At 28.7% G+C, this 21,569-nt stretch overlaps 3 protein-coding genes and 1 long non-coding RNA gene across 5 annotated transcripts; 2 read left to right on the forward strand and 2 right to left on the reverse strand.

The window, feature by feature from the left end:
* Positions 1-1,746: 1,746 nt before the first annotated feature.
* LOC122722187 (egg cell-secreted protein 1.1) lies at positions 1,747-2,497 on the forward strand. The gene has a single exon (XM_043952309.1). The coding sequence runs from the start codon at positions 1,977-1,979 to the stop codon at positions 2,403-2,405; it is 429 nt and encodes a 142-aa protein (XP_043808244.1). The 5' UTR covers positions 1,747-1,976; the 3' UTR covers positions 2,406-2,497.
* A 1,295-nt stretch (positions 2,498-3,792) lies between these two features.
* Positions 3,793-6,449, reverse strand: LOC110604996 (PLASMODESMATA CALLOSE-BINDING PROTEIN 3). Its single transcript, XM_021743281.2, has 4 exons — positions 6,102-6,449; positions 5,233-5,751; positions 4,462-4,504; positions 3,793-4,371 (listed from the first exon to the last, which is right to left on the reverse strand). The coding sequence occupies exons 1-4, from the start codon at positions 6,160-6,162 to the stop codon at positions 4,161-4,163; spliced, it is 834 nt and encodes a 277-aa protein (XP_021598973.1). The 5' UTR covers positions 6,163-6,449; the 3' UTR covers positions 3,793-4,160.
* Positions 5,629-6,660, forward strand: LOC122722188. Its single transcript, XR_006349155.1, has 2 exons — positions 5,629-5,767; positions 5,914-6,660. It is a non-coding gene; the product is annotated as an uncharacterized LOC122722188 (long non-coding RNA).
* Positions 6,661-8,574: 1,914 nt separating this feature from the next.
* Positions 8,575-16,198, reverse strand: LOC110605361 (carboxyl-terminal-processing peptidase 1, chloroplastic). 2 transcript variants are annotated; one of them, XM_021743874.2, is made up of 12 exons: positions 15,760-16,198; positions 15,416-15,535; positions 14,375-14,512; positions 13,150-13,254; positions 12,884-13,052; positions 12,325-12,401; positions 12,027-12,071; positions 11,070-11,153; positions 9,828-9,866; positions 9,675-9,737; positions 9,170-9,299; positions 8,575-9,086 (listed from the first exon to the last, which is right to left on the reverse strand). In XM_021743874.2, exons 1-12 carry the CDS (start codon positions 16,135-16,137, stop codon positions 9,031-9,033), a joined length of 1,404 nt encoding a protein of 467 aa, XP_021599566.1. In that variant the 5' UTR covers positions 16,138-16,198; the 3' UTR covers positions 8,575-9,030. The 2 variants fall into 2 exon arrangements, with proteins under 2 accessions (XP_021599566.1, XP_021599567.1); XM_021743875.2 differs by lacking the exon at positions 11,070-11,153.
* Positions 16,199-21,569: the final 5,371 nt, after the last annotated feature.

The raw sequence follows: 21,569 nt of genomic DNA on the forward strand, positions 1-21,569 counted from the left end.
TTTTTTAATATTATAAACGATATATAATTATTGATAAATATATATATTAATTTATTTCATTAATAAAATAGATAAAAAAATTATTAAAAATATAATTATTATGTGTATACATAAGTAGTATAATTAATTTAATTATCATTTATAATAATTTTATAACTTTAATAATATATTAATACAAAATATAATTAATAAATTTTAAAAAAATTAATATACTCTAAATAGAAAAAAGAAATTTTATATGTTTATATAAAACCTTAATTTATCCTACTAAAATTAACTTTTACCAAAACATCTTCAAATTAAAGCTACTAGAATACAATATCCTAAAACAATAATTATCTATTAACACTAGGGATGTAAACGAGATGGATATCCGCGAAAATTAAACTATTTTGAATTCAAATCTGATTTAAATGAGCAATATTTAAATCCGTCCTGAATTTAATTAAAAATTAATTTAAACTATCTGAATTAATAATAAATTATTAATTAAAATATATAAGACTAAAGAATTTTATTTGAATAATAATAATCGGGTTTGAGACGGATTCGGATAATTTGAATTAATTTTTAATCGAATTTAAAACAGATTCGGATAGTATTCGAAGTGAGTTTAAATATTTTATAGGATAATTTACGATTTAGTCCCTGGATATTGTCATTATTAACAAGTCAGTACCTGTATTTTCAGAAACCTATTAAAACGTCCTTATGTTTTCTCTCCGTCAACGAAATAGTCCTTCTGTCTATTTTTGCCGTTAAAAATATAGTAAAAGACTAAATTACCCCCAATTATTTTTCTCCTCCTCCTCCTCCTTCCTTTTCTTCTTCATCAATTCTTCTTCCTTTTGCTTCTTCTTCTTCTGCTTCTTCTCATTTTTCTTCTTCTTCTTCTGTTTTTTCTCCTTCTTCTTCTGCTTCTTCTCCTTTTTCTTCTTTTGCTTCTTTTTCTTCTTTTTCTTCTTCTTCTCATTCTTCTCCTTCTTCTTCTTCTTCTTTTTCTTCTTTTTCTTCTTTCTCTCCTTCTTCTTCTTTTTCTCCTTCTTCTTCTTCTTCTCCTTCTTCTTCTTTTTCTTCTTTCTCTTCTTATTCTTCTTCTTCTTCTTCTTCTTCTTCTTTTTCGGAGGAGGAGGAGGAGGAGGAGGAAAGAAAAGATAGGGACTATTTTGTTGATAAAAAGAAACAATAAGGATGTTTTAATAGATCTGAGAAAAGATAGGGACTATTTCGTTGACAAAAAGAAACAATAAGGACGTTTTAATATATTTCTAAAAATATAGGGAGAGACGATTTCGTTGACAGAAAGAAACGATGAGGAGGGACTATTTCGTTGACTTAAATAAACGATAAGGATGTTTTAATAGATGTGAGAAAAGATAGGGACTATTTCATTGATGGAAAAAAATAATAAGGACGTTTTAATAGATATGAAAAAAGATAAAAATATTTTAATAGATTTTTGAAAATGTAAGGACTAACTTGTTAATAATTACAATATACAAGGACTAAATAAATGGTTTTATTTGAGGGTAAAATTGGATTTTAAAAATTTTCTCTCTCCTCCTTTATCTAATTTTAACGGAAAATAGGACGGAAGGACTATTTCGTTGACGGAAATAAAACATAAGGACGTTTTAATAGGTTTCTAAAAATACAGGGACCGACTTGTTAATAATGGCAATATCCAGGGACTAAATCGTAAATTACCCTATTTTATATCCCTGCATATTCCATTAACTGCACTTAATAGTCACAATTACCTCTCAGCGTCTCCTTGAGCCTCTTCATCATCCACATCCCTACATATTCCATTAACTGCACTTAATAGTCACAATTACCTCACAGCGTCTCCTTAGCCTCTTCATCATCCACTTATTCAAGTAACGTAACACAAACATAAATGTCAGTTTCCTATATAAATCCTGTAGATAGAAGAAGCCTCTCACCAGTCTATATCTCTCCTTGTTCCTCTAAAAATGGCTTATAATCTCAATCTCGTTCTTTTCATTGCTATTTTGGTAGCAGCTAGCTGTTATTACGGAGCCATGGCACATCCCTTGGCCGCCTCGAGCTCAAGCCTCATTGCTCGATTGAAATTAGATGAACAATCATCAGGTTGTTGGGACTCTTTGATTCAACTTCAAGCTTGCACTGGAGAAATCATCGTTTTCTTCCTCAATGGAGAGACTTACTTAGGTCAAGGCTGTTGCAGAGCTGTCCGTACCATCAGTAGACAATGTTGGCCTAACATGATTGATACATTAGGATTCACTGAAGAAGAAGGTGACATACTCGAAGGTTACTGTATAAAGGACGACAATGATGGTAAATCTCCTCCATCGTCGCCGCTGCCGCATGTGGTGGTGCCTAATTTGGTTGTTCCAAAGGAGTCATCGGTTCCTTGAGCAAAGTTTGGTATTTGGTGGTTTGGTGAAAGACAATGTTTACTGTTTACTACATAAAAAAATAAATTGTTATGAGCCAAAATTTTAACTTAGAATGCATGTTTATTATGGAGAAGTGTTATATATTCAGTTAATTAAAAAATATTACATTATTTAAAATTACTAAGAATTTATTCAAAATTATGGTGAGCCACTAAAATTATAATATGTTAATATATTGGTTGAATGTAATTACAGGGTTGTGTATAAGAAATTTTCATTAATTATATCTTCGATTTACATCAAATTGTTTCATGTATGGATGTAAACGTCAAATGGATTTGGTTCCCTGTGAGTTCCATCGCTAAGCTTAGATGGAGTTTGATGTCATTAAACACTGGCTTTGGTAAGTCAATAGCCTACCAGGAATTTTAACCTTTGAAAATATGCACTAGCAGCAAACACTCTTCTCTACACCTCCATTGACTTTTCTTTTGATGAGATAGAGATTTAGTATGGTAAACCTCATGTTTACCAAAAAAATTGTTGTTGGAGCTTTGTCTGTAGATCTATTTGTGTTTGGAGTTTGATATCGGTAATTTTAAATGCGGTCCTGTGTTGTCTCATAACTCCAACTGTTGATTTGCACTTTTCTTGTGTTTTTTTACTGACAAGTATCATATAAAGAATTTCTAGCAATTGTGATATTAACATTTTTTGCTCTTAGGGGAACTTGAGTTGCCGTTTATGGCACTAGTCTTGGTGATTGTGGCTCCCTATCAAGAACCTGAGATAAGTGGATGCCTCATGTAAGGAGAAGCAAATTTGTTATTTCTTTTTTATTGCCTTACATGTATTTGTCACTTTGCCTCTATAGGGAAACAAAAGAGGGGGCTATTATTGCCTTAGTGATTACAGGCTATTTGGGTTTCCAGCAATTTTCACGCCTACGCAACTTGCAAAAATCATCTGAGCAAGGTTCAATCATTGCCACCTTGGCCATCATTTCTATCGCCATCATCCCATGCTTGTACTTTGTTTAAATTTAGTACCCTATTAGTTTGTTTTAGCATTGATCATTAGTAAATTACTAGGTTCACATAAAGCATGACATACATAAGACAATAATCATTAGTTATGATCGTTATTCTCATGTTATGTAAAAGGATGAATTCTTTGAAAGAAGCAACAAATTGTCTACAATTCTCACATGTGGAGCATAAGCCTCCATCTTCATCTGTTATCCTTATTGGTAATGATATACATTCTTCTATTATTTTTTGCATGGCTGTGCTTATATTGTAGTGAATACCCCCAATAGACAAACTGCTCAATCTACCCTTTCTTTATTAGGTTAGTGATTATTTGTAGTTTGAATCACTATTTTTTGAAAGTTCATGTGCTATTGTTTATCTCATTCAATAAGTTCATGTGATCGCCAATAACAATTACATCTTTCTTCTCTGTTTATGTAGTTCTAAAACCATAGAATCTTACTAGTAATTTATTATGCTAAAGCTGACGAGAAGGTGACTAATCTAACTTGCCTACAAGTACAAGAACCTAAGATGTTTTATGCTCTTCTTCATTTTCTGTGGGTTTCTTAATAAACTAATAAGCATTCAATAATGGAGTATAGCAAATAGATGTATGGTGAGAATGAGAGAACATCTTGAAGTTGACTCTCACTGCCTCCGCAGAAGTTGACGAAATTTGGCGACAACCAAGGAAACTGCCGTCTCATTTAAGAGAGAAATAAACTCGATTCCCATATGCTTAGAGATGATTTGCAAGAAGAATTGATCCCACAGTAGCCATTGGAGAACAGAGGAGCAGGAAACTGAATGAAACAGAGGTGGCTGAACTGGGCAAGCCTGTTGGTTCTGCCACACCGTAGGGTGTGGTTGTTATAGGTGGAGTCATCGTAGTCGGAGTGGTGGTTGTAGTGGTTGGAGTCATTGGGGTTGGGTTCACTGGTGGACTTAAGCTGTATTTGCAAGAATATGAATTAGTACTGAATGGGCATCAAATTGGCGAAGAATACTAGATGGTATTAGAGATGAATGTGAAAGATTACCTGGGTGTTGAGTTGGGTGATGCATATTGACAGTTTCCACTACCTGCAAAATGCAAATGGAGAAGTCAATAAAACTCACAAGAAAGGCTTTATGAGTTTCAGATTTTTCATATGTTGAGCTGGTGAAAGCAACAAAGCTAGGCTTCTAACATCATTATTAATACAAATATTTAGGACAGTGTCTGAAAAGTAAGGTGATATCTTCTGCAGCAATTCATGGGAATAATTGGGTAAAGTTTGGATTTTGGAAAGGAAGTTTCTTTGGAAGAAGCCTAGTCTTTTTTTTTTTCCAGATATTGTTATACACAAGTGAATTTAGGTTACACAAGGTATTGTCAAATTTCTTGAGATTTAGACAATATGCTCTAAATTCTAGAATTCTGATACTCTCCACTCACTTTATGGCATACGACATGAAATATGTGTCCAACAGATATTCATGTACTCAGTTTAGTTAATAAAACATTCTTCCCTCGAGATAAAAAGCATGTATTTATATAAAAATTGTTATTTAGCTGTATTTTCGATTGTATTAATTGATTATCTATTTAGACTATAATTATTACTATTTAACTTTATAGTTTTTTATTCTAATTTATCTATATAACATAATATATCCAAGCACTCGTATCTAAATTTAGATTTATGTCCCGTATTTTCTATTTAGAAAGTTGGTGAGACATAGGGATATGTATCCATTTTTTAAGCTATTCCAAGTAACATAGTTCTCAAAGATGAAATGAATGATTATGCATCAAGAACATTTCTTACTCGGGTCAGTGCTGGTAAGTTGTGCCGTTCCGCCGAATACACAACTGTTAGGAATTGGATTCTTCTGGTAATAATTATTGAAGGCATAAGAAGCATGGTCCCTGACAGTATTTGGGTTGTAACAACTTGCACCTGATTGAATTGCTGAACAGTCTGCACCGCCATAGCCGCAGGCATAGTCAAGAGCTACCTGTAAAGCAGTTTCTGCAGCAGTTGGACTTGCAATACACCACGATCCTCCTGATGAGGTTGGAGTTCCAGTAGCCGGAGGTGTTGTTGTGACTGCAGCTGGTGCTGGAGGCGTTGTTGTGATTATAGTTGGTGCTGGAGGTGACTCTATTGGATTTACAATTGGGCTTGTTGTTCCAGGAGTTGTTGGGTTGACAATGGGAATTGTTCCTGTAGTGTCTAATTGGGTGGTGAAGACTGGAGATGAGAAGGGTATTTGGTTTTCTTGATTGTCTGCTATTCTGTTTTTCTGGATTTCTTCCAGAGGAGGTGTTTCTGCAACACTTGAGCCTGAAGCAATCAAAAGGTTAATAAGCTTATCTTATCTTTTATGTTAGGAGGATTTAAAAAAAGCTGAAGAATTTGATTTCAAAACTTTATTCCTTTAGCTCATCTCTGCGTTTCTATTGCTATACTAGAAAGAAGTAAATTTCTATCTGTTGATTGTTTCAGGCAAAAACAAGTTTTATTCAGAAAAGGTGACTGCTTCATTATTGAGATGAAGGTAATTATCTCCATTTTCCTATTCAAATTCAAGATAGGACAGAGAATATCACAATATCATGTAAAGTAGATGAACAAACAGCATCATATAAATATGCTAAGAAATTGGAATTCCTGAAAGAAAGAAAATTAATCACCTGAGGTGAAGAAAAAAAAGTAGAGGAAGATGGTGAAATATCGAGCAACATGAGAACCCATGTCTCTAAAATTCTATTTGTTTTTGAACTTTCCTTGCTTGTCAAGAACAATGACAGAGAAGCTAAGAGAAGCACCAATGGTGTTAATGCAAAGAAGAGTTTAAATATCATTCTTGCATAAGTTATATAAATAAAACATGAAGAATCAAAGCTTCCTTGGATCATAGAGAGATGGAATATAAGAAAACTTGAGAAATGAGGAATTGGGTAGCTAAATTTTGCAAGCAAGACAAGGTGCAAAGGAAGGTGGCAAAAAATAAAAAGTGCATGAGATGGAAAAGGCAAAAGATTAATATGTTGGAGTTCTAAATCTGATGTTTGAGATGCTATGCTGATAGTTTAATAACATAAGGTAATGTTCTGGCCTTTCTTTTTTTCCCTTTGCGGTTCCCTTTCTACTGTTTATGGGACAAAATCAAAAAGTTAAAGGTGGCTACCTAGTTTGTATAATTCAGCAGTTAATTCTTTAAATTCAATCTGCTAAAATTAAATTCGATTCTCATCGTCTCCATGTCGGAAAAAAAAAAAAAAGTAGCTAAACCTAAGGCAAGTTTTTGTTACTTCATTAAATTATGCTTACTTTGGTTTAATTTTATAATTAAAAATATATCACTCGCTCTATTAAACACATACTTCAAAAAAAAGTTTCATTAAATTTTAATAATAAAAACCCTAATCTACCAATTACGTTTCGTCAGCCTATTGATTAGGTGTTTAGAGCTTTATAGATATAAAAATAAAACCTGTCCAAGGAGAAAATAAGGAAACCTTGTATGAGAATAAAACGTAAAGTTCAGGATATACCCTTATTTAGCATAAATCTGTTTTTTTTTTAAAAAAAAAAAAGAATACTACTTAATTCTAATAATTAATCTTTTAATTTTAAAAAATTTATTAAAATATTTTTTACATTTAAAAAAACTCATCTATTAATTTTTTCATTAAATATTTTACTATTTAATCTCTGTAATTTTAAAAAATTTATTAGTTGGTCTCTCGGACTTTTACAAAATTTACTACTTTTACAAAATTTACTAATTAATACCTTCGATCAGAGTCTTTTAAACTGTTTTAAAATATTTAATTGTTAAAATTAATGAAAAGAATAATTAGTAGACCTTTTAAAACGTGAATAACGTTTTAATATATTTTTCAAAATCGAAAGACTAATTAGTAAATTTTTTTATATCATAAAAACTAAACAGTAATTCTAAAAAAAATTGTACATTTGAGATTCAATCCAACTTTTATTTTTTTTATGTATATAACATAGGTAAATACCTCATCTATAAAATTTTTTAAACACTTATTTGCTTAATTTTTCTTTTGATAAATATAATTATTTCAAAAATACATATTAACTTAGGTATCTATTTATTCTCGATAATTACGTATTAATTAATTAAGGTATCATCCGATCATAACAATGTCTAAATACATGACACCAATGGCAGAATTCTGCAGTTGGTATTATGGAGGAAGCAAAGCATACGTATCTCCTTTTTATAAATTTTTAAACAGATCGACTAGTTAGCTAATTATTATTATTAATAATAAGGATAACCAAATAAAATATTTTATCATATTACTGTTTTTACGAATGCTTAACTCCCATGATATTTTTGAAATAAATATATATTTGTTATACAGTTAATTTATAATCCCCATTAAAAAAATTACATAATTATGAATGATTTCTATATTTAATTATTAAAAAAATCAATTTAATTGAATTTTTTACAATTTTTTTTATTTCAAACATATGTTCAACACACATGCGACTAAATCTATGACCACTGAAACACTGACATTCAAGCTGAGATTGAGGTTCGGAAGAAGAGTCAAACTCAAGATCCATCAGAGCCCACTATCCATCAAAATCCACTACATAAGTTAAGTTAATCTACCAGCACACCATCCAATTCAGAATTTGCTAGATTTGCACACTTGCTTTCTACTGTGAACATGTTTTTCCCTTGTTGATTAAGCAAGTTAAATTTTCATGATATCAGCATGGAAATCTCTACCATATAACCAAACTTAATTGTCCCATCTGATTCAATTTTTTTTCCCTAAATGATCATTTAGATACTATCGAAATTTTGTTTTATTATTTTAGCATTTAGCATTTTTATAACTAGAACTTATGGTATTTAATTTTGAATTATTTTTTAATATCCTTTATTTATAGACATTCTCTCCACAACAATTTTAATAGCCATACCAAACATATCCTTAATAAATTTCATGAAATAATAAAAGAGATTACGAGTAGAATGGGATAATTACACGAAAAGTGCCTTGAACTTTTAATTAATTGATAAATATTTTATTCTTTTGACTAATTTGTCTCATTCACTCTCCATCTTCCACTTACGTTCATGGCGCATTAGGGGGAAAGAAAAAAAGAAAAAACTTTAAGGACTAGCATGCACTTTTCCATTTTCAAACGAGGACTCGATGTATAAAAATGTGAAAGTTCAAAAACATGCATTTTTTTGGTGAAATCTAAACCTATCACAAGTTCTAAGTAAAGAATTCCATTTGTAATCACATCTTTAAGCTAAGGAAGAAATAAAATTGTTCTTTATTCTCCAAGTGCTCCTAGTCTCCAAACTTCTTCAAGGGTTCATTCTTTTGCTTCTTGTGAAGAAAAATTTCCATTACAAGTTCACCTTCAAACTGTAAATTGTGAAGCAGCTAGCTCATTGGAAACTTTGCTGAAGTAGATGCCTTGGGTCAACATACGCTTCTCAGTTCACATGGATTAGATGCTATCTTTCCCAGTACAATTGTCATTCTACTGCAGCTGATTATTTCATGGCTTTACTTCAATATGCATAAATTTTTAAGAAATAGGTAAGGAGCATCATCGTTTTTTATTCATATTGCATTGCGACAAATGCCTTGTCACATCAGCCCAAGCTGCACATAGAGGTTTCTTCATGTTATACCTGGCCATTTCCATTTAACTTCCAAAAGAGGATGATGAAGAATATGATAATAACCTGGAATATTTTCATAATCAGGCTCTATTCCGTTGCCATTTATGTCCATGTGTTTCGGTGTCACATACTTCCCAACAGTCACAACCACTCCAGATCCATCGCGAAGCTCAAAGACAGATTGAATCAAACCCTGGGGAAAAAAAACGCATGGTAGTATCAGTTATTAAAAGATCCCAACATTGGTTACCATATTAGTCGCTAAACTGTTAGGGCTTGATGATCATATAAACTCAATGATTTGGATCCTTGAATACTTGGTCACTCCTACAGATAGGAAAATGTTTGGACATGCAATTGATTCAACATACTAAAACCACTCTAGAAGCAACTTATAGTCTTAAGAAATGGATATAATTTCTGTGCCAATACATGAATAACCAGCTTTCGTGATTTCCTCTAAATGAAAAAAGAGGTTCTAGATGGCATAAGAAATGTATGAATTGCATGATCCAAGTAAAAAATTGGAACACAGCAAATAATGTAAAAAATTGGCAAAATAGACAACCTTGCCGAAAGTTCTTTCCCCCACAAGGACAGCTTTACAGTTATCATGAAGTGCAGAAGCAACCTGAAATGAGAGTCTCAGCAACAGTATTGCAACTTTGCAACAGCAAATGCTAAATAATCACATATTATTTGGTAAAAGTAAGTCGCTCACAATTTCACTTGCACTGGCAGTTTTTTTGTTCACCAAAACCTACATAAGAAGTGAATAAAGCCATCACTAACAAGCTTATAAGATCACAAACGATGTTCTTAGTTAAGACAACATGAATTAACCCTTGAAAAAATGTGCATCTGGAACCATCTTTTCTTTCTATTGAAAAGATGGAAAGCAATTCAACTAAAGGCACCAAGGGATACCATCCCACATGCAAAAGGAGTCTCAGCGGCAAAAATATGTTTTCTGTGCTACACAATGGATGTAACAAGAGATGAATCACATACACCACCACATAGCACATAAAGAGATCATATCTATTACCCACAGTCTGCCCAATAGTATATTAACCAACGCTGGAGAAACATTTTGGAGGTGCAAACAAGACCAGCAGCATTTCAGAAGCAGTGGCCTCAACCTTCGGTTTATAGTGATGAAGGCAAAACTCTGAAACCCAATCTCATGAACATCAACCAATTATGGCTAATTATCGACGCATGCTTTTTTGTTTTTGCAAAACGCCATCCAATAGCAGCTCTAGCCCCTGTCTCACACCAATTCCTTATTGCAGGTTTCATCATGCTACTACCTTTTTTTTTTGAAACTATCATGCTACAACCTAATTAGCAAGCAAAGGGCATAAAGAATTATGTTGCCGCATAAAAAGTTTGAGGACTTGGTCATGTTCCAACTGTACTTTTCACCCATTTCTATGATGATTGCTTTGCTAGTTTATCTCAATTTGGATCTTGAATCCTCTTCATGCTAAGCACTTCAGCTTTATCCATATATTAAACAAACTGAGTCAAAATCTGGTCAAGAACTTTGGCCATTGAATCCATGTTCTGCCAGGATCATATTTCAAGGTGCGAAGGTGAACAACCTTAACCTCCTGCCTAGCCAACTCATTTGTTCCCATCCAAAATCTAAAAGACTAAAACCACATAAATGGAATAAGACTTTTTTTTTGGTCTTCTTCAATTTGCAATTTCACATTAGTTCACTTGTGTTACAATTGAGTTTTAGCGAATTAATGGCTTTTGCAATCATATATTCATGCCTAGCAGTGTTCACATCCTTCTTGCTCGCCAAAAAAAGAATCATTTATCAATGATAAATACTTAAATTTTGCTGCTGGAATAAAAATTCACCAATTCTGATAGTGACAACCCCGATTTGTTTTACTGATAAAAACAAATAGAACTATTGTTGTTTAAACCATAGATATATGAGACATACTATAACAGGAGATGTAACCAATGGTTGAGTGTCAGCAACTATGGTGTTTTGATATTGAGGATCCCTTCCAACAGTATAAATCACCTGTTCACAAACACCATCAGGATAAAGACCAATCAATATAATCATTCCTGAGGAACTAAATCCATGAATTTAATGGTAAGCTATTACTGCCTGTTAACTGCACTTGACATCTAACTGGATTCAAAATATACTTCATGATACAAACCCTTATCAGTTCCATTATCAAATGCTTTTAAAATCCAACATCTCTTTACTTATTTAGGGAAAAAAAGGTACTGATGGAGGGGGCGAAACATGTGATTATGATGCCTAAAGCATCTCCGTCTCACTTGTTCCTAAGAAAGTCACTACTAAGCATGAATAAAAGGGATAAGTGGCCAGCTCTTCTTTGATGGCCAATGCCACAAGTTAAGAAGCCTTTATGGCTTAAGTAGGTTTAAGGTAGTTACCATAAAGGGAACTTTTGAGTCCTCTATCCAGTGGGAAGTTTATACATATAAAATCAAAACATTAATGCTACTACATGATAAATCCATCATACACCAACTGCTTTCCCTTTATTCACTCTCCAAGTGCAATCAAAGGCAGCCAAAAGAAAACTAATTCCAATACCCCATCACATTTTATCCTAATCTGAAGACACTAAAATATTGTTTTTAATGGTGTAGACTAGATTCACGTGCCACACATATGTTTCGACAGATAAAATGTATAACTCAGTCCATCATGATCTAATAAGAGAGTACCTAACAATTGTCTGACAAAATAAGAGATCAACTAAGTACTTCTAAAACAATGAACGATTGAGGAAGTCCCAAAAGAATGAAAAGAAAATGAAGTGATAAAAACTTTTAAGTGTATTTTTGTGCAATTAAGAAGGATAACAAAAAATAATAATAATTCTTCCAATTTCAAATCTGTGAACCCACATACCGTGTTCCCTTCGTTTAGAAAGAGCTTGGAAATTTCAATTCCAGCCTGAAATTGAGCAAAAAGATTTAATCAAACTAACAAAATTACACTAAAAAATGAGAAATAAATAACAGAAGTCTGCGTGCAGATTATGATCATGGATTCAACTATTACTTGATTTCACAGCACATTACGTAATGTGTTTGAGGCCCAGATAACCAAAGAAAAAGCATAACATTGTGAATTAACAATTTTAGCCATTCCTTTTAATTTTATTAATTTTGCCATTACAGATAAAAGGAAAAATAAGTACGCTAACCTGTACAAGTCCACCAAGATTATCTCTAAGATCCAAAACAAAATATGAGGCACCCATATCTTGAAGTCGCTGCATTGCTGCAACAATCATCATTTACTTAATTCCACTAGGCCAAAGAAACTACACAACTTTGAACATACCCAACTGACTAAATTTAAACAATGTTTTGAAGTCCACAAATGCGTTATCAGCCAAGCTACCCATACAGATGTAACCATCAAATAGATGGGGAAAAAGAGGAGAAACTAACATAAGCTTGGGGGTACTTGGAAGTTTTTTTACCATTTCAGCTTCAACTATTGAAAAACAAAGTTGCAATTAAAGGGTATTGCAAAGCCATGTGTTGCATCCCCCCCCCCTTTTTCTCTCTCTCTCTCAAAAAAATCAGCATAAGAGATGAGATAACACGCTAGCTTCATTGTTCTTCAATGGACTTAATTGCTGTTCAAACCAGAGTATTCATAAAGATGGCATCAAAGAGAAGCTATACATGTTAAGACTCGGAAATGCATTATCATCAATAAAACTATCATTAGAAAAGAAATAGAAAAATATTTACCAATTACCAAATCTTTTCTGGCCAATGCATTGAACTCTTTAAGGCGAATATACCCAACAGAAGTGGCACCTTTGTCTACTTGTTCCATGCGGTAAAAAACGGGTGTCCGAGCAATGAGTTGTCTCTGAACTTCTATAGATTCAATAGGCCCACAATTGCCATGCTTCACCTATAATTGATCGCATGTATTCTCAAAAAATAGTGAAAATGCAATATATGACAAAGCTAACATAGCAGTGCTCTATATCTTAATCCAACTTCAAAACCTTAATAGTCACAAATGTTTCATTTGGGCCTTGCAACAAAGATGATACTTCAAATGCTGATTTCCCACTGATATCCTCTCCATTAACAGCTAAGACTTCATCCCCCTAGTAAAAATATAATATAAACTATATAAGGATTAAGGAAGATAACCCAAAGCACAACTTAAAAGAATAATAACTAAAAATGGAGAAAAAAAAACTCCACAGTGCAAACCAAGTTTAAATTTTTTTAATCTTTTATTTTATAAATCAAATATTAAAAATCAACTTTTTTTTAATTTTCAAATTTAATTTTAAAAAAGGAAAATCTAATTTATTTGTGATTCCATATAGAATGACTACCTCTATTATATTGTTGCTAGCAAATACTACTATTCTTTGTTTTGGATCTTATATCCAGAACCCAAAAACACATGTATTATTCAATTCAAATGAACTAAAAGAGCCAAGGAAATAGCACACATAGATAAATAATAAGGTATTCCAATTCATAGGCCACACACTCATAATTTATGGCAGCCACTTGATATTGACTTAAGGATATGAAACACAATATACGTAGTGGAATCATGTCTTCAAATTCTATCCAGTAAAATTAATCGTAACAATTTTCATCATAGAAAAGTGTAACTTGATGGAAATTCAAAAAAAGAAAAGAAATTAAAGAAAAAGGCATTTGCAGAGAACTCTGCATGGATTGATCATCAGCATGATCCTTTCATTTAGGAAGGATGAAAAGGAAAAAATTACAAGCATTCAGAAAATAATTAGCTAAAAATTCATATTCTATATAATTTAATAGATATATGCACCAAGAAATGGTATTCCAGTTACTCCAGTATCAGAAATATAGCAAGACCATTCAAAAATTCATCCAAACCATCCCACAACCACAAAATGACCTAGTGAAACTTTCCCCACAAATTTGATATAGCTTTCAATCAACAGGAAAAAGCATTTGATAAATGTAGAGAATGCATTACACTTAATAAAATAAAGTTTTAAGTATGAGTGATCAAAGCAGAAGGTTAACCTCCAATTCCAAGCATAAATCAAATCAGCGATAAATGCATATACTCTAAGAATCAGTGAGAAACTAATATATATATATATATATATATATATATATATATATATAGAGAGAGAGAGAGAGAGAGAGAGTGAGTGAGAGAGCAGCATAAACCAGGTAAGACATTGGCTTATAGTATCTTCGCTTCATAGCTACCTGTCTTACACCAGCAGTGTGGGCAGGCCCATCCAGTAGGAGTCCTAGTACCTTCAGTTTCACTCCTCCACTCTCATCTGGAACTTCCCTAAGGTTTATTCCAATACCAGTAATGTCATACCTTGCCATCTTCGAGAACTTTCACATTGACAAAGGTGAAAAATACCATGCAATAAAAGAACTGAAAAATACATCAGCAAAACCATATACACATGCAACAGATAAGAGCCAATTGCATAATGCGTCATAAAAACAGTACATAAAGTTGCACATTAATGAACCTTGTAAGAGAAAAATAGAGTTAGATTTATGCACTTAGAAATTATATCGAGTTCACTGAAGTCTTAAACCCAACATATGGATAGTTTTTTTCATTCATTTCTACTTTAAGATTATATTTACAAAAAGGTTTAGATGATGTACGTATATATTTCTCTAATATTGATCCTTATAAATTTAATTATTAAACTCTATTTTTGATAATATTTAAAATAAGTAGAGACAAAAAAGAACATGTTGTGTACTTAAAGGTTTATTTTACCTTTAAAACTCTACTATATCTCTTCTAATATTTTTTTTTATCTCTTTTTTTGGTATTTTATTATTTATTTTGTATATCTTGACCCCGGAAAAAATTTTTCTATATCCACTGCTGTCCATATACACAGGAAATTAAGGACATTTGTTACTTCATTTATTGCCACTTATGTGCTGATTCTCATCTCAAGATGGCAACGGCATTAGCCCCCGGTCATATGTAGATATCAATAGTCCATTTTCCGATTCCCAAATAATGTTATATGGATTTTTTTTTTTTTTATTACTATTATTAGATAAGCTGGTACAGAACATTACATCCTCGTATACCTCAGAAGTAAGCTACCAGATAATAATTTCTTCAACGTTAATGAGTATAGGAAACAACCATTACAAGCCTTGGGGAAAATATTAACCAAGCAGAAATCTGGGAACAGAAGCAGAAAATGCTCGTTCAAAACTATAAAAAGTAAAGGAATAATGAAAAACCTTGAACCCAATTACCTCTGCAGGTGAAAGAAAACGTGTATAAGGGTCACCCAAGCTGGCTAGCATCCTCCTAATTATATCATGAGCTTTTGATCTACTCTGAATGGAAGTGCTTAATATATCTTCCCTTTTTTGCTGTAAGCATAAACGAGGTTTCTCATTTCAAATACAGTACAAGGTTGTTGTTCATTGCTAAACATATAAACAACCATTAACACTGGAAATAAACTGAAAAAAAAAACAATCCAAATACAAAGCCAAAAAGAAAAGAGTTAAATGAAACAAAGAGAAATACAGTATGCGTTATATGAATCGGGCTTTGTGGGTCAATTCATGTATTTTTGTGAGTTACCTCTTACCTGCCAGGATTCAGGAGTCCATCGATGGCGCCCAGCGTTGAGAAAGCTGTCATTAACTATCTGCCAAGCTTCCTCCACAATTCCTTCATTGGTCACCGTTTGAGGTCCGGTAATCTCTTCTAGCTTTTCTTCTTGAAGGCACTGCTCCGTCAAAGGATTAGAAGGCGATTGTAGTTGTAAAGGAGATTCTGCAGCAAGTGAAAATGGAGAAGATAGTAAAATGTTCAAAGAGAGAGCTCCATTGAAGGCTCCAAGTAGGGCTTTTCTGACCCAATTGTTGTTGGTGGTGAGGAGAATTGGGGATTTTTTGGTTGGTGTTGGCGGAGATGGTGATGATAGGAGGAGCGAAGACGAGGAATTGCAGAGTAAGATCCTCATCTTTTGTTCATGGTTCCATTGTTTTGGTTGGTTAAAAGCGTTTGGAGTTTTTTTTGGCTGCGGTCGGTTATACGTATAAAAACATTATGAAAGCTTTATAAAATATAGGATCCAATTAATTTTTAAAATATGCATAATGTTTTAACAAAGCAATTCTCAAATAATTATTGTATTTAAAGATTTAATTTTTAATTATAAGTCAGATAATTTATTTTTTTATATAAATAAAAATTTTTAATTTTCGTATGAAATCTTTTTCATAATTTTTAATATTTTAATAATTATTTATCAGTCAATAAATAAAAATAGAGAGAACCTTTCATTAATATGAAAGAATCATGAATCTTATTTTTGTAGTTAACTTTTCTTTAAATATTATTAATTTGATTGTTTTAAAAATTAATGTTAAATGGAAGTTTATTAGTTATTATAGATTTCTGAAATTGTAACGATATCAGTTTTGAAATCTTATTCGAATTGTATGTCGTAGAAGTTTTTATCCGTGATTTTATTTAGAAGACTTTAATAATTTATACTTTAAAAATGAGAAAAAAAGAGAAATATTTTTATTAAATTATCTTATGTATGAATTTATAAATATATTCGAAAAATATTTTTATTAAATTATCATATATAGTTTATTTTTAAATAATTGTAGATATTTGTTAAAGTTTAAAACCTGATATTTTTATCACGGTTGTTTTGCAGTTTCCATAGATAGTTGATGCGGGGTCAATTTGGTGGGTTTTTTCCCAGTAAATTCTAATTTTTTTCTAAGTCAAAGGTTGAGCCTTATATTTTGGGTTGGGTTTTTTTTTTCTGAGCTATGGGATTAGACTTTTATTTTTAATATGTTTCAAGTTTAGTCTTGTTGAGTCTCATTAAAATGTAATCTTATTTGCTTTGATAAAAAAAAATTCCTCCATAATTATTAATAAATACTGACATGATATTTAAAAATTTATAAAATATATAATATTTTTAAAATTATATAATTTAATCAATATATTTTTAAATTTGACTGTAAAATTTTTTTATATTAAAATAGTCCCTTTAATTGTAATACATTCCTATATTTTTATAATTATTTATAAATAAGTTATATTTTTTTATAAATTAATCTAACATATTGTAAATTTAATATTTTACATGTGGCAGTAAATTTAATAAAAAAAGTTTAATTAAAAATCCTAGTGTCTAAATTCAAAATCCAAAAAAATATTTTTTATCTAATTTTTCTCTTGTCAATTATTTTTTTAATTTAAATATGATAAAAAAAGAAAAAATGAATTTTTTATTTAATTTTTATTTTATTATTTTTCACCTATAATATATTAAAATTTAATAATTGAAAAACTAATTTGTAAATATAAAATATATTAATAAGTGTTAAATCGTAAGAAAATAATTTAAATAAATTTTCATAATTTTATATTTTATTTATATTAAATTTGAAAATAAAGTTCTCTCAATATTAATATGAAAAATAATAAAAAAAACAAATTAAATTATTGTACATTATTTTACATTTATTATTTTCAAATAAATTAATATAACAAAATTTATCTAATCATAAAAATAGAGAAATAAATTCATTAATTATATAATATTTTAAAAAGTAAAAAATAATTTTTTTTATAAAAAATTATAAATTTTGAATTATTTGTTTTAAAAAAGATACAAAAGCATATTTATTAAATATATTCATTTTAGTTATGCTTAAAAATAGAATTATTTAATAGGAAAAAAATGTAGAAAAAAGAAAATAAAATAAGTTTGATATGATATTTTATTTTATTTAGATAAAAGATATAAATAAGAAAATAATGAAAAATAAAATAAATTTTATTTCTCTTTAATTATTTTCTCGTCAATGTTTTGAAAAAATATATATTCAATATTTATTGTCATTTTTATTTAATTAAACTTTATTTTCAACTTATTAAAATAAAAAAGAAATTATTTTCTTCATAGTGGTATGAAAAGAGTGTTGAGCTGGAGAATGGGCCAAAGTCCCATCAAGTGGTCCACAAGTGTAGCCCACCAAAGTTCCATGAATAGACGTGCTTTTTACCACAGGTGTAGGAGCGTGCAGTTTCGAATCAAATCTGAAAGCCGATTTTTTTAATTTTTTAAAATTAAAATTAAAATAAAAATTTAGTACAGTTTCATTATGATTGTATGTGTTTTTTATTTTAATTTAATTAAAATTTAAAATTTATTAAAATAATTAAATATTTATAATATTATATTAATATTATTTATATTAAATTAATAAATATTACATTTTCAACTTTTAAAATAATATCAAGTATTGATTTAAAAAAATAATATCAAATATTCACAATATTATATAATATTTTCATTTAAAATATATCAAAATACTAAATAATTAAACACATAATAAATTTCACTATTATAATTTTAAAACTCTTAAAAAAATTTAAAAAATTTTTAATAGAATTTTTCAAAATTTTATTATAATTTTTTTTATAAAAAAATAAATTACAAATAAATGAGTTTTTATTATTTTTTCTAATATATTATAAATCTATTAAGTTTTATTTATTTTTTATAATAAAACTATGTAATTTTAAATAAAAAATACATAATTTGAGTAAAAATAATATATTTTTTTAAAAACTAATTAAATTAAATTAAATTTATTTATTTTTAATTTTATCAAAATATATTTGATTAATATATATAATTCATGATATATATATAGAGAGAGTAATAATAACAATTACTAATACATATAATAATTGATTTTAATAATTTGTATTTTATTAATATAGACATTATATATAACATCATAGAACAAATTATTATTAATAAATTGAATTAATTAAATATCATTATAAATCTTTAATAATTAAAATATATAATAATTTTATATTATTATTATATTATATATATAATAATTATAAATACGTTATATATATATATATATAATTATTTTAATAATTTATAATATAATAATATAATTTTATTAGTATGGATATAATGTATATGTTATATATAATTATTTTAGATATAACATATCTACAATCAATTGACTAATTTTATTATATAAAATGATAAAAAATATTTAATAATTAAATAATATTATAGTTATATATATTTTTTTACTAAATTATATAATATATAAAATATATTATTAAAATTATATATTAAAAAATATATATATATTGATTTTTTAATATAATTTTAATTCAATTCAGGTATCGTTTTTAATAAAAAATTAAAATTAAAATTAAAAAATTAAATTTGATTCAGTTTATAACCATTAATTTTGGTTTGATATAAATTTTTGATTGATTTGCTATAATTTTTCGATTGGATTTGAAATTTCAAAATCCTATTTTACTAAAAGCAAAATGGTGCGTGTCAGTACTTGGTAGGTCTTCCATTATCTCAGCCTAGGGAGCGTACGTGGAGAATAAGGATTTGGACACGCCAGAGAGCAGAGACCATACTTAATGGATAAACACAATCGTTTTTCCCTTTCTTTACTCGCATTCGGGACGCGTCTCCTTCACTAACTCGTTGTATTGGTTCATTGGATGACATGTGATTATTTACCTACGCTACGCATTACTATCCGAGAAAAACTTATCGATATATAAAATATAAACAAGTTAATTTATTTTTTATGAAAAAATTAAATAAAATTTATTTATATATATTAGATTTATATTAAAATCGGATGCATCTAATTTTTTTATTATTTTATAAATTTTAAAATAATACTTGACGTCTTGATAATAATTCTCAATTAATACTAATTAAATTTAACAGAAACAAAATTAATGAATTTTGAGTTTGAATTAGAATAAGAGCTTATTGTAAAAAAATAATAATATTTACAATGTAATAGATAATTATATTTAATAAATATTAATAAGTACTAATTTAAAAAATTAATATTAAAAATAATTATAAAAAAGATAAATCTTAAATTTCTGTCTGTAGTATTTTTGTATTTCTATTCTCTAGCATTTTCCTTTTCTTTAAATTTATCTTCTTCTGTTCGTTTTCACATCAAAGACAATATATATTAATTGACTATATAAAAAATAATATATTATTGTTCATATTAAGAGATGCAGAAATATTCCGATTGTAACTTATAATTTTTGTATGGTAGAGATATTTCTCATATATAATCTAATCAATTTTTAAAATATATAAATTTTTTGACAGATTTATGACGGTAATTCTCGGACAGTTATTACATTGAAGCATTTTATTCCTAATTATAAGCCGAACATTTTATTTTTGATAGAAATAAAAATTTTTAGTTATCGTATATAATTTTTTTCATAATTTTGTACATTTTGATGGTTGTTTCACAGTCAATAGATAAGGATTAGAATGAGGCATTTCGTTAACGTGGAAGAGTTATGAGTCTGTTTATGTGATTGACTTTTCTTTAAATTTTATTAATTCGGTTGTTTCGGAACGTAATGTTTAATGGAGGTTTACTAGTTAGTATAGATTTTTGGAATTACAATGATGATATCAGTATTGGAACCTTATTCGAGTTTTATCTCATATAAATTCTCTTTTGTGACTTTATTCGGGAGATTTTAATGACTTTATTCGGGAGATTTTAATAATTTATACTCGAGAGATGAGAAAGAATAATGTGTATTTTTGTCAAATTATCTTATACAGGGATTTAGACAGGTATTTAAGAAGTATTTTTATCAAATTATCTTATTTAGAGTTTGATTTTGAATTATTGTAAATTTTTGTTAGACTCATATTTCTATTAATGGGTTTATCGTAATGTTACTCTAACCGCCGCTGATACGTTGGCTAAAAAATTTATCAAGTATAATCGTTTATTTTTTTTATAATATTTCTCTTTATTTAATAAAATTTTATTAATATAATCAATTATTTTGCTTTTGAAAAAAAATAATTATAAAAATTTATACATTATCATTTCATTCCCAATTTAATAAAATATTATGCTATTATGAAATAAGGATAATTATGAATTTTACTAAAAACATCATATTTAGGTGATTTATATGGTCACTTTTTTTTAAAATAAAATAATAATTATTTTATTATAAAAACTCATTAAAATTTTACATCTTATTTGATTTTTTAGAGTAAATTTATTTTTCTTAATTAATCATATTAACAAAAAATATTATATTAATAAAAAATGACAAGGATTCAAAAAAAAAAAACATAATAGTTTTTTTTTTAAATTTAAAAATACAACCTTCATATTTATATTTTATAAGTTAATAAAAATTATATATATTTTTTAAAAATTAACAATGTGAAATATTTTTGTAAATAATATGATAAAATACTATTACAATATAATTTAATATAAATTTATTATGTTAACTTATAAATGTATTTATATATTTAAAATTATCTTTTATCAATTTAATATATATATATTT

This window comes from Manihot esculenta, chromosome 17 (assembly GCF_001659605.2).
Source record: "Manihot esculenta cultivar AM560-2 chromosome 17, M.esculenta_v8, whole genome shotgun sequence".
Classification (NCBI taxonomy): domain Eukaryota; kingdom Viridiplantae; phylum Streptophyta; class Magnoliopsida; order Malpighiales; family Euphorbiaceae; genus Manihot; species Manihot esculenta.